This window comes from Balaenoptera acutorostrata, chromosome 13 (genome assembly GCF_949987535.1).
Source record: "Balaenoptera acutorostrata chromosome 13, mBalAcu1.1, whole genome shotgun sequence".
Lineage (NCBI taxonomy): Eukaryota > Metazoa > Chordata > Mammalia > Artiodactyla > Balaenopteridae > Balaenoptera > Balaenoptera acutorostrata.
The window spans coordinates 24,623,673-24,642,295 of NC_080076.1; the positions used below are offsets into that span (position 1 = coordinate 24,623,673).

Consider the following 18,623-nt stretch of genomic DNA (forward strand, 5'->3'; position numbering starts at 1 on the left):
TTTACCAGGGAACTCTTCGTGTTTCCCTTGTTCCCTGTTGGTTCCCGGGACACTTTTAACTCTAGAGAGCAGTGTGCTCTAGGGCTAGACACAGATTTTTCTGGGGGCCTTGTTTGCCTCCTTTGCTAAATAAGGAGAGAACTTTATTTACCTAAAAACAAAACACTGAACTGATGGCCTCCTATAGTCTTTGTGATCAGAGGGAGGCCCTTCTGTTGAACCACAAACCATGATCTTTCCCTGGATGTAATGGAGGCTGATTTTTCCCATAGGCAGCCCTCTTACTGGGAAGCAGGAAGGTGATGGAACGATAAATGCAGCATAGTGTTTAGTGCTTTTTAGTTCAGCCTACTTATTGAGGAAACCAAGGCTTGGAGCTTTGAATGATTTGTCCAAGACAGTTCTGCTGTTTGGTTGCTGAGGGAGGTCCGTGCCCCTTCGTACCCTGCTACCACACCAGCACATTGTCCGCCCCAGACACAAGTGCCTTTTGCTGGACGTTTCCAGCTCTGGGTTCTCGGCTGTCTTGGAAAGAATAACTGCGACTCAGCCTGTGTCCAGAACCAGGGTGATTGCTTTTCTTTCCTTTTCTCTCCTTTTGGACATTTTCAGCTCACTTAAAGTGGGGACTGCTTGCCTCAGTTACCTTTGTTGGAGTTTTGGTTGTTCTGGTTCTTCTGTTTCCTCAGGCCCTCATCTGTGCTGTGCTGGGTCTCCAAGAAGGCCCTGGAACCAGGGACGTGGTCGGGGCCACTGGGAAAGGCTAGAGCTGTAGACCTGGGATGCATCCCTATTTTAACACCTATATGGTACTGGAAAGAATACGGTGTGACTCGGGCTTTGCCTGGAACCTGGATGATTGAACACCTTGCATGTGTACCTGTTTTAAGACCTGGGATGTATACCTGTGAAAATAGAGTTTGCACACCTATTTCAATACCAACCATTAATCCACTAATGCATTTGCCAAAAGCTTGTTGGTTTTCTATTATGTAAGACATTTGTATGCAAGTGAGAATTTTGTTGACGAATGGGACTTACTCATGTTGCCCCAGAGTTTCTAGGCAACTCTAGATTTAAAATGTTTCCAATTTTAAAATGTTGTACACATAACTTTTCTAGAACACGCTTATGGTATACTTGGTAAGGCACAAAGTACCAGCAAGACTGGAGTACTTCTTTGTCACCTTCCCCTGTGGGTCACTGTGTTATTAATAGTAGTAACGATAACTCAGACCCTCAACAACAGCCTTTCCAAGCAGCACCACTCACCTGATGGTATATTAATGCTGCTCAGGTGAGTTGAAGCGGCAGCAGGCAAAGCCTTCCACTTCTACATCCAAAATTAGGTCCAGCAGTGGATTACCCATGTACAGATTGAACAGGAAGTACCACTGGTCCCTCACCATTGGTCCCCTCTCTCATTTCATACCTCTTCCTCAAATGGTTTTTCATGATGATACCTATTTGGGGGCAGGGAGGAGTTTTAGATTGAGAAGATGACCCACATTCTCTCATTTTATACTTGAGATGAACCTTTCACACCCGTAATCCTTAAGAATAGAGCATATAAATGGGGCATTTCACACCAATCGCATCTGTCCTTCGCTCCCTTTTCTAAAACTCTCCTAAGTTTTCTCTGGTTAGTAACATAGGGTCAGGTCAGCAGTTCTTTCAAGCTGCAGACTCACTTTTCAGCTGGACCAGAAGTGACATTTCAGTATAAAACTGCATCCGAATTGGTCCCTAAAATGCAATCCTTCGACATAGAGGAAATGAGTTAGCCATGATCATCATAGAGAATCTATGGCTATCCCACAGTAGATTTGTTTGATATTAACAGCGGATAGAACTCGTCAAAGAATGATTCTGTTCCAAATAGGCAGGATGCATTATTGATGATGGCTGCTCAGTGATTCCTCTCAGAACCAGGGTGGAAAGCAGAGGCATCATTGTCAGGACTTCGGTTAATGGTGACTTAAACAGCAGATACCCACTTAACTTCCTAGCTCTAAAGTCACAAGCAGTTTCATGGCTGCTACTCAGTATGCGTCTGTTGGTTCTGGAACAATTTCTCCCTCTCTCCTGAGGTCTCAGAAGTTTAGATGCTCTTACTGCGCCCGTTTGCTGATATACCAGATTGAACATCCCCTCTTCATTCTTAGTGTCAAACTTTTCCACTCAACTCTCTGAAACTGCAAATAAGCTCCACATGGCAAAACACAGTGGAAAAGATTGGGTGACGTGGTTGAGAATGAAATAGAATAATAAATGAATAAAGAAGATTCAAAAGCTGAATAAGTGTATCACTAAAAAAGAGAATGGTGGAAATGGCAGCTTAGCAGTATGGAATGAGGAAGTACTGAGTGACTGAAGTAATAGGAACTCCCAGAGGTAGAATTTCAAGGACGGTTTATTTGGGGTGAGGGACAGGATAAATGGTGTTGTTGATTTTGTGTTCATCGTGAGTGCTCACGTGAAGACCAAGGGAAAGGCACGTTGGAAGATTTAACTACACTCTCATACAGAGGATTCTTTTTCCTTATATATCAATCTATAAGTACTGATCTTTTTTTTTCTTCCAGTTTTACTGAGATATAGTTGACGTACAACATTGTATAAGTTTGAGGTATACGGCATAATGCTTTGATTTACATACATCATGCGGTGATTATAAGTTTAGTGAACATCCATCATCGCATAGATACAAAATTAAAGACAGAAAAAATTAAAATTTTTTCTTGTGCTGAAACTTAGGCTTTACTCTCTTAACAACTTTCAAATATAACCTACAGCAGTGTTATATTATGTCGTACATTATATCCCTGGTACTTATTTATCTTATAACTGGACGTTTGTTCCTCTTGACTGCCTTTATCCAATTCCCCCTCCTCTCAACACCCCTCCTCTGATAACCACAAAACTCTTTTTCTATGAGTTTGTTTTTGAAGTGTGATTGACCTACAACATTATGTTAGTTCCTGTTACATAACACAGTGATTCGATATTTCTATACATTTCAAAATGATCACCATGTGTAGTTACCATCTGTCACCATACAAAGATATTACATAGTTATTGACTATATTCACCACACTGTGTATTTCATACCTGTGGCTCATTTATTTTGTAACTGGAAGTTTGTATCTCTTAATCTTCCTCAGCTATTTCTTTCCTCCCCCCATCCCCTCCTCTCTGTTTGTTCTTTGTGTCTATAATGCTATATCTGTTTTGTTTGTTCATTTGCTTTGTTTTTTAGATTCCACATATAAGTGAAATCATACAGTATTGCTCTTTCTCTGACTTATTTCACTTAGCATAATATCCTTTGGGTCCATCCATCTTGTTGCAAATGGCAAGGTTTCATTCTTTTTGTGGCTGAGTGATATTCCATTGTGTATACACATGCCATATCTTCTTTATCTATTCATCTGTTGACGGGCATTTAGGTTGCTTCCATATCTTGGCAAATGTAAATAATGCTGCAGTGAACATAGGGGTGCACATATCTTTTTGAATTAGTGTTTTCATTTTCTTTGGATAGATACCCAGGAGTAGAATTGCTGGATCATGTGGTAATTCTATTTTTAATTTTTTGAGGAATCTCCGTACTGTTTTCCACAGTGGCTGCACCAGTTTACATTCCCACCTATACTACCCGTGGGTTTCCTTTTCTCTACATCCTCGACAGCATTTGTTATTTGTTGTCTTTTTTGTTGATAGCCATTCTGACAGGTGTGAGTTGATATCTCATTGTGGCTTTGATTCATATTTCCCTGATGATTAGTGATATTGAGCATCATTTTATGTGCCTCTTGGTCATCTGTATGTCTTCCTTGGGAAAATGATTATTCAAATCCTCTGCCCGTTTTTTAATTAGGTTGTTTTTTTGATGTTGAGTTGTATGAGTTCTTTGTATATTTTGGATATTAACCCCTTATCGGATATATTGTGTGCAAATATTTTCTCCTATTCAGTGGGTGGCCTTTTTGTTTTGTTGATAGTTTTCTTTGCTATGCAAAAGCTTTCTATTTTGATGTCACACCATGTACAAAAATAATTCAAAATGGTTTAAAAACATAAATTGAAGACCTGAAACCATAAAACTTTTAGAAGAAAACATAGGCAGTACGTTCCTGGACATTGATCTTAGCAGTATTTTTTTGGATATGTCTTATTTAGGCAAGGGAAGCAGAAGCAAAAATAAACAAATGGGACTACCTCCTCATGTTTAAAACCCTTGCATTGGCCGTGGATGATATAAAAAAAAATGTGGCTCCCAGCACCTTCTGCATCTTTCCCCAGGGTCATTTTGAGCCCTTTCCTCCTGCACTGTGTCCCACCCAGACTGGCCTTCTTTCGTCCTTCAGTGAGCACTATTCCTTCCTGTTCCAGGCTTGTCACACAGATAACCTCTCAGCCTAGAACACTCCTCCCTCCTCAATATGTCTAGCCAACTCCTTGGCCATCTAGGATTCAGCTTGAATCTTGCTCTTTCAACAAAGCCTTTCCTGATGACCCAGACTAGGTTAGGGCCCCCAACTACATGCTGTGAATGTCTGTGCTGTCCAAGCAGTTATGACCATTGCAGTAGACTAATTGCATAATGTGGTCTGACATCCTTGAAGATAGGGACATGTCTTTTTTTTTCTGTGTCCCAGCACCTTGCACAGTGCCTGTCATGTGGCAGGTGTTCAGTAAATACTGATGGATGAATGAATGGACTAGAGTCTGTGTTCTGGTCGGGGGACCTTGTAGCTTATGGGGGACATGTCCCAGTTGAAGAATATTTACTGAATAGCCTCAAAGGTGAAGTGTTTGAATACTGGTGACGGGAAGGCCAGAATGCTTTATCCTGGGAAAGGAAGGTTGGGAGCTGGCTTGAGTCCCAAATGCAAGTGTGTAAGGCATTTAAGTTCTAAGATAGATGATCTCTTAAAGACAAAGCAAGAGCAGAAGTTTTCTTCAGAAAAGAGTAGTGTCCCAATGCTTTCTCAGTTATTTATTTTTGATCAGTGAAGTTCTGTTTGCAGAAGCTAGCTTAGCCTGAAATGACTTCAGTCAGTGCTGATTTTGGTTTCTTAGAGAGGTCTATTAATGGAACAGGGTTTACATTAAAAAATGGAAGCAAACAAACTTAACTTTGCCTTGGTGAATATTTCTAGGACTGTGACTTGCTAATAAGCATTGTGGTGAGTGTAAACTATTAAGACTGTTTTTTTGGGAAAAACAATATAGTAGTCTTCGACTATGGAGATCAGGAGTATATACCTGCAGGAAGGAGGAAAACAACTGCCCAGTGATGGCATCATATATGGATTTTAAAAGTTGACGTATTTCAAAGAGCTTAGGTGGAAATGAAGATGGTGTGCTCTGGAAAACTGTCTTAAATGACTTAAAGATTTGTAATAATATGATTATGGAGTATTTAATTTACATACTAATTTGCCCTGTACAGGGAGAGTCCACAGTCTAGGAGCGGTAGTCATGTTGCTGGAAGTGGAATTCCAACAAAGCTTTAGCTTCTTGAGAAGATTCAGACATATATTTAGCTGCATGAAATGTAGTAGCTTTGAGTAAATTTTTTCTAGCTTCTTTAGTCGCAGGTTAAATGGATTTAACATTGCAGGCTTACAAAACCGGCTTGCCATCAACATACCCTTTTTATTTTATTTATTTATTTATTTTTTTAAACATACCCTTTTTAAATAGGGAAATTTCAGTGGTCTTTCCAAAACTTCAGAATTAACACATTGCTTTATGGCTATTTCTAAGCCTCTGGTATCACTGTAGCTTCCATCAAACACATGTGCTGCTGGTATAAACTGGATGGATAAAATGACTCAGCGATGCTCTCCGAACACCAAGCACCTCCCATCTTGTCCATTTGTCACTTAAGGACATACTGCTTATTCTGTTAACATCTGCAGGGCAGTAAACAGGTAAATTGTTTCACCAGCCACATGGAGACTTGGGTCTGCATTAGCAGATATAGAATGTGGATTAAGATGTAATTGTGACTGATGATGTAATCAGATATCAGAATGAGTTGAATCTCTCCTCAGAAGCCTGGGTTGAGATGACATAATGCTATAAGCACATAAGATAGCAAATATAAAAAATACGATGTGATGGTCGGTGCAGGAAATAGGTTGATGGACCTTCCTTTTGGTATATTTGACTTTTGTTTCATTTAAATGACAGGAAGTGTTGGGTTTTATTATAACTTTGCTGTTTAACTGTGCACTTTATATGTTATAGAATAAAGCTCACTTCTCTGGTTTTGTTCTATCCTTTTTACCCCAAGGATGCTGAGTGGCTTTTTGCTATCCCAATCTCTCTGCATTAAGTTAAAGTTCTTCCTGGCATTTGGACTAGCTTGGTTCTCTCGTTTAGGAAAGGACATGGAACAAGTTTGGAAGAGTTCTGGGTGGGGCCTCAGGAACCTACCTCATTGGCCTATAATTGTACATGGATTTTCAGTTACTTCTCGGCTCTGGACAAACAGAGTATTTACATATAATTCCCTCTGGCTGTAAGTTATAGGGAGCTTCCCAGAGCAGAGCATCTGGGGAAAAAGGAAGGTTATTACTGGTCCAGGAAGCCTTTAATGGGAATGAGTAAACAGGGAAACCAGGAGGCTGACCTTGGTGCTGGGGGGCGGAGGAGGTAACTAACTCAGGAAGTTGGAAGGCATGAGCTTCTATGTTCCCATGACACTTTCTGTGCATGTGGTTCTGTTGGGATTACTTGGTTGTGTCTGTGCTCTCCTACAGGGAGTTCTCTGTGTCTCTATCCCAGGGCCCAAGTTCCTGCCACAGTAACAGTAACTCCTATGACAGATGCTGTGCTAAATGTTTCATTTCATTTAATCCTAACAGCAACTGTATTACAGAAGATATTTCTCCATTCTACAGATGAGGAAACAGCCTGTGATGGGGGTTGAGGCTAGTACCTGAGACCTGCATCTTAACCTCCTACTCACTTGTCTCCCATAGCGGAAGCCCAGTCAGTGGGAAGGGAAGATGCCCAGCAACATGCTGCAGGGGATGTTCTTGACTTCGGCCCCCCAGATTTGGGGGACTAATCACCACCACTGGGTTCAGGATGCAGTTGGTATCTGGGTCCATGAACATGATCTTCAGACTTCAGTAGATGTGCAGAGGATTGCGGGAGGTTCTGCTCGGATGTGGTAAAAGGCCTAGTCTTGGTCCTCCAGACTCTTCACATGCAAAAGAATGAAATGTGACCCACCTCCTGCTAGAAGGGCAGTTGGGTAAGGTAGGTCTTCATAGTTCCTACAACGTGGCAGTACCCTGCCAGGCACCACACCACTGGGGAACCTGCTCTTGTGATGGTGCTGAAATGAAACTGTCGGCTTAGGGAAGTGTGTTGTCTTTCTTTTCCCTCCAAGAACTGTTGCTTTAGCAGGAGAAGCTTCAAAATGGACACTTAACCCCACAGAGGATCACTTACGACATTTTGGAGAAGCGTTTAGGTGTCTTCCTAACCTCACTAAAGAACTGAGCTATGAATAGCCCCATTTTTAATAAGGGACACATGATTTTTGGCCTAGAGGGTCTTGTAGTCTCTTAGCACTGTGGTTCTCAGCCTGCTGTCCTAGCGCTTCGTAGCTGGACTTGGGCATGGCTGGGGAAGCAGCTTGCTGTCCTTTTGCTGTGTGTGATCCTTCCTGCCGTGCGCGGCGTCTGAGTTCCAGGTCTCACCTCCCTACCTTTTCACAATTATGTTTTCCCTTGAAACCCACAGCCTGTCCGCTTACTTGTAACAGTGCTGGGAAGCACTGTTGTTTGTTGATGCTCCTCTGTGCTGGATCTCAGGCTGGTCCTGTACAGAGAAATTCGGTGGCTTCTGTGCTCCTTGAGGGATGGAGGTTGACCAACTTGATCTTGCATCTTCTCCAAATGAGTTCTAGAACAAAATTCACACCCTGAGTAAATCTGTTGACTGGTTTCTCTGTTTTATCAAAAGGACTCCCCTCCCACCCCTAACCAGAGCCTCGCTTTCGATCATAGAGCAGAGATTTGAGTTCCTGCTAACCATGACGTCATGTCAGTGCTGGGGTGCAGCCGTGAATAAGGCCGACAGTGTGCCTGCTCTTTGTCCCCTAAACACAGGTAGGAATGGGCAGGCAGTTTATCCAGTGAGTCACCAGGTTAGGCTGTGAGGTCCCCTCTCATCCATTCCCGGGGGTCTGTGCCCAGACTGCCTTGCTTCAAGCCAAGACTACATTGTGACCAAAACTTCAGTCTGATTCTTAACTCCAAAACTACTTAGTGGCTTAACTTGGCAGGTCATTCATTGTCAATGGGTGTTTGCACTTTTTTGATGTGTGATTATAAGACACTTTAACTGTATAAAATACGTACTCAGTGGGACCTAGGCTGCTGTAAGAAAGTCAGTATTCCTCCTTGGGTGGGGGGAGACAGTGGAGGATTTAGAGTCTGAGATCTTCTCTTTGATTCTGCCCTGAACTTGGCTCTTCACTGTGAACTTTGGCAAATTGTCCACTATGTTTTACCCTCAAGTTTCTTCTTTGTGAAATATTAGCGATAACCCTGCTCATCTTATTTCAGTTTTAAAACTAAGATGAAATGATTAAGTTACTTATATTAGTGTAAAATTATGGAGGTGGCATTGTTAATAATTCTATGGAGTGAATGTTTCCAATGTTCCTATTCTCTTTTCCCTGAAGTCCACTTTGGTTCTGAGGCTCACCCTGAAACAGTGATTTTAACTCTGATGGCGCATTCATCACTTGGAAAGCGTAAAAAGAAAGTACAGTGCTTGGGGCCTACTCTCAGACTTAATCTTAATTATTCAAGTGTGGGACATGGGCATTGGGTCTTTTTTTTTTTTTAAAGATCTGCAGATAATTCTTAAATGCCAGCCAGCGTTGAGAGTCACTCCTCTCAGGGTTTTGAGGTTGAAGTAGTCTAGATCCAGTTACTGATTTTAAGGCAAAGCATGGCTACCTATGTATGATGATTTGCAGGACATCTAAAGGATCCCAGTAACATGGAACACCTTGGGTTTGTTTCCCATTCCCTAATCGTCTGCAGGATCCCAGGAGGATCCTGCCTTCTAGATTGCACAGTGTCTAATATCATCACCACTGTCACTACTGCCTAATGTGTACAGTACCAATACTGTGGGATTTCATCTAATTCTTAGGACGCTTCATGAGGTTGGTCTCACTTTTGCCCAGATTGTTCAAATGAGGAAACTGAGGCTCAGACCCATTCATCACCTTACCCAACCTAATGAGTGGTGGTTGGAATTCTTACCCAGGCTGTCTAGCTCTAGAGCCCGCACACTTAACCACAGTACTGCACTGCATGATAATTAGTATAAATGGGTAAATGCTGTCCTCTTCTCAGCATTATACTTACATTTTAGCAGGGGCTTTCTGCAGATAGTGCTCTGCTCGGGATAAAGAATCCTCGGACTGGAATTTCATGTTCGACCACAGGCCAGTGGGGAGAGGCCTCCGGGCCCATGAGGTGTGCTGCCCTGCAAATCAGTCACCAAATCAAACCACAAGGACTGCTGGTTTTCAGACCTGCCTGCACATTGGATGCTGCTGGGGAGCTTTAAAAAAACACTGCCTGGTTCCCACCCCCAGAGATTGATGTAACTGGCCTGAGGGGTTGCCCGGCTGGGGAAGCTTTAAAAGCTCCCCAGGTGGTTCTCCCCTGCGCCAGGGTTGAGCACTAGTGCCAGAGGCAGCCGCTCCCTCCAGCTGTGTGTCAGAGCTGCCTCTGTGCCTGCTGCAGATCTCGGAGAAATGAACTCCGGCTGGAGAATCGCTCTCAGTACTAATGCATTTCATTTCAGAGAGGCATCTGCCTTCTCCGGTTAATACACAGGGCGCTTTCCAAAAGAAAAATCAGTTTTTCTTTGACAATTAGGTCAGACATTATTTTATTTACTTTGATATGATGGGATTAAGTATTGTTAAAACAGCACAGTGACAAATTGAGTAGTACTGTAATAGGATTCTGTGAGGGAGCTTGTCTTCCCTACAGTCTACTGCCTCCAGAAAAGTTGGTAGAGGTCAGATTTGTTTGAAGGAATTCCCTGAAGGTGAGAAAAAATGAAGAGGCAACAGAGAACCTTGGTTCTAGAAAGTTTCTGTCTGGCTCATAGAAATGATGTCTTTCTGTTAAAAGAATATATTTTATCTTACTGCTTTTCCAGATATTAGAAGTGAGAACCCCATGTCAGGAGAGAGTGTGCAGGATGCTGTTTGCATCATCTGCAACCAAAACAGTTTTTGTTTTTTAAATTGAGGTGAAATTCATATGACAAAAAATTAACTATGAAATGAACCGTTCAGTAGCATTGAGTGCATTCACAATGTTGTGCAACCACCATGTCTATCTAGTTGCAGAACATTTTCATCATTGCAAAGGAAACCCTTCCCTTACAAATTCTTTCCATCTCCGGATTAGAGACCTAAATGTAAGACCGGGCACTATAAAACTCTTAGAGGAAAACATAGGAAGAACACTCTTTGACATAAATCACAGCAGGATGTTTTTTGATCCACCTCCTAGAGTAATGGAAATAAAAACAAAAATAAACAAATGGGACCTAATGAAACTTCAAAGCTTTTGCATAGCAAAGGAAACCATAAACAAGACAAAAAGACAACCTTCTGAAAGGGAGAAAATATTTGCAAATGAATCATTGGACAAAGGATTAATCTCCAAAATATATAAACAGCTCCTGCAGCTCAATATTAAAAAAACAAACAACCCAATCCAAAAATGGGCAGAAGACCTAAATAGACATTTTCCAAAGAAGACATACAGATGGCCAAGAAGCACATGAAAAGCTGCTCAACATCACTAATTATTAGAGAAATGCAAATCAAAACTACAATGAGGTATCACCTCACACCAGTTAGAATGGGCATCCTCAGAAAATCTACAAACAACAAATGCTGGAGAGGGTGTGGAGAAAAGGGAACCCTCCTGCCTGCACTGTTGGTGGGAATGTAAATTGATACAGCCACTATGGAGAACAGTATGGAGGTTCCTTAAAGAACTAAAAATAGAATTACCATATGACCCAGCAATCCCACTACTGGGCATATACCCAGAGAAAACCATAATTCAAAAAGACACATGCACCCCAATGTTCACTGCAGCACTACTTACAATAGCCAGGTCATGGAAGTAACCTAAATGCCCATCGACAGACGAATGGATAAAGAAGATGTGGTACATATATACAATGGAATATTACTCAACCATAAAAAGGAACGAAATTGGGTCATTTGTAGAGGCGTGGATGCATCTAGAGACTGTCATACAGAGTGAAGTAAGTCGGAAAGAGAAAAACAAATATCGTATATTAACGCATATATGTGGAACCTAGAAAACGGTACACATGAACCGGTTTGCAGAGCAGAAATTGAGACACAGATGTAGAGAACAAACGTATGAACACCAAGGCGGGAAAGTGGTGGAGAGGGGTGGTGTGATGAATTGGGAGATTGGGATTGACATGTATACACTGATGTGTATAAAATGGATGACTATTAAGAAAAAATAAATAAATTTAAAAAAAAACCCACAAATTCTTTCCATCTCCACAGCTCAGATCACATCTGTCTTCCTCCCTCAAGTCTTTTTTGTTTAATTGAAGTATAGTTGATTTACAATATTGTGTTAGTTTCAGGTGTACAGCAAAGTGATTTGGTTTTATATATATATATATATATATATATACACTTTAAAAATTCTTTTCCATTATAGTTTATTATAAGATATTGAATATAGTTCCCTGTGCTATACAGTAAATCCATGTTGTTTATCTATTTTATGCATGGTAGTGTGCATCTGTAAATCCCATACTCCCAATTTATCCCTCCCCGCATTCCCCTTTGGTAACAGTAAGTTTATTTTCTGAGTTTGTGAGTCTGTTTCTGTTTTGTAGGTAATCTCATTTGTACTGTTGTTTAGATTCCACATGTATGTCTCCCTCAAGTCTTTGCTGGCTACTGTGTTCCTTATCTCTCCTTCCTCTCAGTTTGTGTGTCTGTTCTCTTGGCTGTTTACTTTGTACTGATCATGCCCCACCTTGTACTCGGTTACAGGGGCAGTGGATCTTCCTTTGTCTGAGCGGAGAGGCTTGTTGGCTCAGTCAGCACATAAAGCAAAACTTGATTGTGGTTAAAATTGCCCTTGGAAGTCCTATAAATAGCTCAAGTGCGGCGTATGTGACATTGGGTGAACAGCCCTGCTCAGTAACTCATAGGCACCTTAAGCTGAGAATCTATGAAGTAGCGTAAAGGTGGGGAGGCCTGCCTGCAGATGTCACCCATCTCGTACCATCACAATACAGGGTTTACTTCATTCTTGTTTAACAATGAACTGCTGTAATCTCAATGCATGTCCACATGTGTCTTCATTGTGGGGATGGAGGACACGTGACAGCATCTAGCACAGAGTGGGTACTCAGATGTTTACTGGATTTGAATCTAAAGCTTGCTTGATCAGATCTGTAATGCACACTAGCCTTTAAGACGTTGTAGGAGAATCTGGTCACCTGTTTCCTCTCTAAGTTGGCATTTACCATCGTTGCCCTCCCTTCTCTTGCCTTGCCTGCCCCCCCCCACTGAATAGCTGTTACTCTCCTTTGAAATTGGTCACACCTCCCCCTAGAGTATATTTTTTATATGAATTATCTATCCAGCTAGACTGTATGTTCCTTAACATGAGGGTATAGATCTTCATGTTTATATTTGGTTACATGGTGCTTATCACAGTGTTTTATGTGTAAACCAGGTGCCCCATAAACACACCTTCTCTCTTCACTGATTCCTGTCTCAGTAAACATTTCCTGAGCATCTACTACATGCCAGGGATACAGAAATGCCCCATGGTGTATCTGAAAGACCTTGAAGTAGTAAGAGGAAACTGACGTGAAAGAAATGACTGCAAAAACCATAAAGAAAGTTGATCATAGAAGAGTTGATTGCGGCAGTCCAGAGTTGGGAAGGGCTACCTCTGTAGTGCACAGGGAAGGAAGGGTTCAGTGAGGAGACTGTGCTGGAACTTTGACTCTGCCCACATAGACAATGAGGAAAGGACATTCTAGGCTGAGGAAACAGCATGTTCAAAGGTAGAGGGCAGCAAACCTTTTCCGTAAAGGGCCAGAGGGTAAATATTTTAGGTTTGGGGGCCATAGGGCCTATGTTACAACTGTCACTGATAAGTGGAAGCAGCCACAGACAACACGTAGATAGAATGTGTCCTTGTGTTCCAATAAAACTTTACGGACACCAAAATTTGACACGTATAGTTTTCATGTGTTAGCATGTGATTATCATTCTTTTGATTTTTTTTTCCCAGCCGTTTAACCATTTAAAGACTATTCTTCACTCATGGGCTGTGTAAAAACAAGTAGCACACCAGATTTGGTCCAGGGCTATAGTCTAGCCTGTGTACAAAAACAGGGAAGAGTGAGATCATATTGCAGGAGCAGAACAGTAGGTACTTAGGTGTGCCCATTCCGATGCTGTGGGTGTGAGATTCTGCATTTCTAACCAGCTCCCAGGTAGTGCTGAGGCTGAGGTCCTCACCTGGAGTAGCAAGGAACTGAAGTATCAGTAGGGTCCCCTTATGCCCCTGATGCTCTGATGGATTCTGTGGGTTTAGGAAAATATAGATGACAATTTTCTGCCTACCAGGTGTTTTCAGTCTGCTTAGAGAGGAGAGATTTATGTAAGTAGAAAGGTAAATGGACCCTCCCAGAGTGAGAGTTAAACAGCAGCAGAGCCAGGCAGCGAGGTTCCCCAGTGCTGGGTGCAGTGACCTGTCCGGTGAGAGGCATGTGAACAGCAGGGTTAAGGCCAGCGGAGCCCCCGTGTGAGCTGGGACTGGGCTCCTTGGCTTCCAGTACATCATGCAGCTTGACGACGTATGCACATCACCACCTCCACTCGCTTCCTGTTGGCATTTCCCCCTTCTTCTCTCGTTTGTCACTCTGTTATCTTGAGCCTTTCCTGACGCCACTTTACACTGAGTGAAGACTTGGCTTTGAATAGAGCTTCTTGGGTGCGCTGTCCTCCCTCTGACTGGAAGGGGAGTCCCGGCGGCCTAACTCAGGGACGGGGAGTGTAGCGAGGCTAAGCAAAGTCACTCACTTGAAGCTGGGGGACAGGAGCTTCAAAGTCCCCACAGCTGGATGGATGGCGGGCTTAAATGGTAGAGGAGGAGGTAAGTTAGAACACCTGAAGGGAGAGAAATGTTGAAACACTCAGTTTTCTCTGGAGATACTTCCAAACATTCTTCATGTATTACTCGATAGCACTCAGATACTATAAAGCTCTAGAGTATCTTCCTCTTAAAGATATAGGAATACCTTGCTGTAGTGCAGGCTCAGAGGCAGAGAGACAGTCCTGTGAACTTGATTCATTGTAAAACCAAAAACAAACGACTTTGGCTTCGTACCCTGAGCTGGGGTATCAGCGATGCAAGTTGGTGGTGGTTTGCTTTCCCATTAACTGGTGTTCTGAATCTCTTGCCTCACGACTTTCACTCTTCGATCCTGAATTAGAGACGAGTGTAGCAGGGGCCGGGGCTTGCTTTTAAAAAAAGCCAGTGATCACGTGGAACAAAATGCTGTAAAAAAGCAGGACCAAAATCAAGTCGGCAACTGGCTGGCCACAGGGCCTGTGCTTTGCTGCCCCTCCATGGGGGAGGTGGGTTATGCTGACCCAAGCACACATTCTGGCTGGCCTCTGGTCTTAAGAACTATTCATTTCAGGAGTATTAATTTTGCTAAAAATATTCTGTGGCCATTTTATATATATATATATATATATATATGTATATATATATATGATTATACATAAATATAAATATACAAATATAATTATATATAAAAATTAAAATATATATATATATAATGGGGGGGTATGTGCCCGTGTACACAGACATCTTCTCAAGCAAATAGGCCCTGTGGAAATCGCATACCTATGAGACAAAGACTGAGAAAATGTGTGTGACAGAGGTAAGGAGCGTGGTGCCGAGAGAGACGGCCACTAGTAGATGCTGCCGTTTGGCGCAGCAGACCCGTGGTTCTCCCCAGCTGCACGTTACACTCACCTTGGAGCTTTCATGTCACCTCAAATGCTGCGTGGGTCTGAGGTGAACCCCGATTGGTCTTTTCAAGGCTCCCAGGTGATTCTAATGTGCAGTCAGGGCCGAGAGCCCCCGACTGACATTGACAGTGCCTCCCACTCACCAAGGGCTGCGTTCTTCCCTGCCAGGATTTGGCCAGCTTAATGACCTTGAGGATGTTTGATCCGGATGGCGGCTGGGGAAGGATGCCTGAGATTTGGGGGTATGTTTGTGGCTTAAAGAATGCACAACTAAATTGAGATTGCTGACCACTCAGGAATATATTAACACAGTTTCAGTTTGCTGACCACTTTCTTTCACTTGTGCAGGAAAATGGCTTTGACCCTGAATGCAGAATATCAAAGCAGAGATTCCCAAGCTCTGAAGACTTGCTACACTGTCTCGTTGGGTTTTGCATGTGTAGTCTTAATCTTTGTTTGCAGCACACTGGACACTCCCTCTGACATTGCTATTTTGTACCACCTTTTGAGATAATGGTGTAAAACTCTGGGTATAACCAAATCTAGGCTTGGCATTCCCCTGGTAGAATTCGAATTTCATTTATCTGTGACATTCTGTTAGGATCTAGAAGGAGTCCTCTGTAACCAGTCCTGTGAGTTGTCTCTTGTCATGGTATTGGATCACCTTGTATCTTGAAATGAGAAGGGAGGGAAATGTGTGCAGATGACTTTAAAAGTTCTCCTGAGGGCCCCTCATAGAGAGCACACCTGAAAGCTTCTCTTGGCATCTAAGTTTCTTCTCTTTTAATCTTTCAGTGCACAAAGGTCTGGATCCCTGACCCCGATGAAGTGTGGCGCTCGGCTGAATTAACCAAGGACTACAAGGAGGGCGAGAAGAGCCTCCAGCTCCGACTGGAAGATGAAACTGTGAGTGCAGTGCTGGGGGTGGGAGTGCAGAGCTCTGCTAAGCGGGGCTGGATGCTAGATTGTGGCTAGAGCGTGTCCTGCACGTTGGAGCTTCTGAGCCCCTGGCAACCGTTTTGTTGCTGTTGATGGTAATGTATGTGAAAGTTTAAACCATGAAGCTGCTGAGTGGATGGCCCATTACAAACAAGTGCCCATTGGTGTTAGCAGCTGGGAGATGGCGGGTGACTGAGGCAAGGATCTTCTCCGTGGAGTGGAGGGCACAGGAGGCTTCCCTCCGTGGGGTTGAGGCTCAGTGGGAGGTGAGCGGGAGCCACCTGCCATAAGAGCCAGTGCCTGGTACAGTGGTTGGAGTACCAGCTCTGGGCCCAACCTGCCTGGGTTGGGATCCTGGCTTGGCCCTTGCTAGCCTTGTGCCCTTGAGCAAGTTAGCAATTTTTCTGTGCCTATTACTTCATCTGTGACATGGGGGTGATAGTTTGTCTAGGGAGCTCCTTAGAATAAAATGAGTTACTATGTGGCATGCACTTAGAGTCATGCCTGGCATGTAAACACTCATTACATGTTATTTGCTCCAGTGAGAGTTTTTGTTTTTGTTTTTTTTTTGGCTGTGTTGGGTCTTCGCACGGGCTTTCTCTAGTTGCGGCGAGTGGGAGCTACTCTTCGTTGCGGTGCACGGGCTTCTCATCACGGTGGCTTCTCTTGTTGTGGAGCGCGGGCTTCAGTAGCTGTCGCGCATGGGCTTAGTTGCTCCGCGGCATGTGGGATCTTCCCGGACCAGGGCTCAAACCCGCGTCTCCTGCATTGGCAGGCAGATTCTTAAGCACTGCGCCACCAGGGAAGCCCCAAGAGTTTTTTCGTTAGTTGATTTTCAGGTGGTTTCGCTCAAAAGGAAGACAAGGTAGTAACCAGGAAATGGTATTCCTTCTAGAAGGTCTGATTCAGTTTCCCTTTTCACGAGCCTTTTGTCACTACCCTTCCCTGTGATTTGTGCATTTCACACATATTTGAAGGCGTGCACTGCGCTGGCCATGGGGGTTTATGGGTGATCGGCTGTGGCCCTGCCATTCGTGGGGGCTCAGTGCTGGAGGGCTTAGTGAACGTGAACACAGATATACGGGAAAGAGCCTGAGCAGCCTTCAGCAGGCACGGAAGCAGCAGACGAGGTACAGGAGGAAAGTGAGGAGGGAGCGGAGGTGAGGGTGTCGGGGGAGGGGCTGTGGAAAGGAGCCAGCATTGAAGACTCAGGCCTGGGTGGGCCGAGGGGAGCGTCCCAGGCAGGAGTTGTGCACCAAAGCCCCGAGGCCTCAGGGTGTCCCCTTTGAGAGTGTGGAAGGAAGGGAGGCCAGTGCACCTGGAAGCCACTGCAGAAGGGGACAGACGGGACAGCCTGAGGCTGAGGATGCAGGTCGTGCATGCAGGGTTTACAGTAGGGGAGACTGGGAGATGAACAGGCTTTGAACCAAGTGGCCAAAAAAATCAAGATTTGGCTTTGGGATGGGTCGGGTTTGAGGGGCTGCAGAGCAGGCCTGGCCTGGGGTGATTATTGCCTCTCTGTGAACTGCAGGAGCACTGAAAGTTTGTCCCCCATCACTTAGCCTTTGATCATTTACTGTCTTACTGTTTTTCCTTCTTCTAAGCTCTTTGGTCCTGTCTTTCTAGGTAGTAATGACCTGCTTGAGAAATGGACCTTGTCTTATGCTTTGCTCACATGTACTTAACAGTGGTTGGTGATTAATACATTGATTAGTAGGAAGGTTGAACGTCTTGCCCCTCCTAACTTTTGTTTTGTATCAACTTTGAGCACATTCCTTGGTAAACCTGGGACAGTCAGTTGGTTAGTTTGTTAAAAGTTGTTTACACTAAGGTGTGCTCACCTCCCCTTCCCTTTCCTGGCAGGCAGACTTTGCCAGCCTCCTCTTGGTTTTGAGGTGAGAAACAAAATTCCCAACAGATGGAATCATGTTTATCATGTTGAATAACTTGCCACCCCACGCCCAAAACAAAATAAAATTAGTTCACCCACGTGAATGGTGTATCTTCCACTCCAGCAGATTTCATTTCAGTTGATCTTGTAAGTCGGTGGGTGTTTTTTTAAGAGTTGTACGGAAGGAATGTGGGCTGTGTTGCTAAAACAGAGCAGATGCCCACGTCCCCAGTGGAGAATGAGTTCTGCCCTGCGTGACTAATCCTGGCAGCTGCCCAGGACCCCTCTCCTGCCCCCTCCCCTGCTACACGGCCATCAGCTGTAATCAGAAGAGATGGCTGGGGCTGGAGGTTAGCAGTTCTGGAGATATAATGGGCTCTGAAAAAAAAAAAAAAAAAAAAAATAATGGGCTCTGAGCATCGGACTCTGTCCAGGTCGCTCCTGGGCTGTGGTTTGTCCACTGCTGGCTCTGAGCTGTCATTAGGAGCGACTCAGCTGAGCTGTGGACCAGAGGCAGGAGAACAGAAGTTGGATGGCTGGACTCTGAATGTTTGAAGAATCTCCTCTGTAGCTAAAAGCATCCTTGATGTACCAGGTTGGCTGAAAAATCCACCCCAGAGTCTCTTTCCCCGCCCTCTGCTCCTCCCTCTGAAG

At 43.8% G+C, this 18,623-nt stretch overlaps 1 protein-coding gene across 5 annotated transcripts in view; it reads left to right on the plus strand.

Moving 5' to 3' along the window:
• Positions 1-18,623, plus strand: part of MYO5B (myosin VB) — a 366,352-nt gene that overhangs the window by 128,141 nt on the left and 219,588 nt on the right. For all 5 annotated transcript variants that reach the window (XM_057526678.1, XM_057526676.1, XM_057526679.1 and 2 more), the window contains exon 2: positions 15,935-16,045. In XM_057526678.1, coding sequence (XP_057382661.1) covers positions 15,935-16,045 — 111 coding nt within the window. The remainder of the gene's footprint in view (positions 1-15,934; positions 16,046-18,623) is intronic.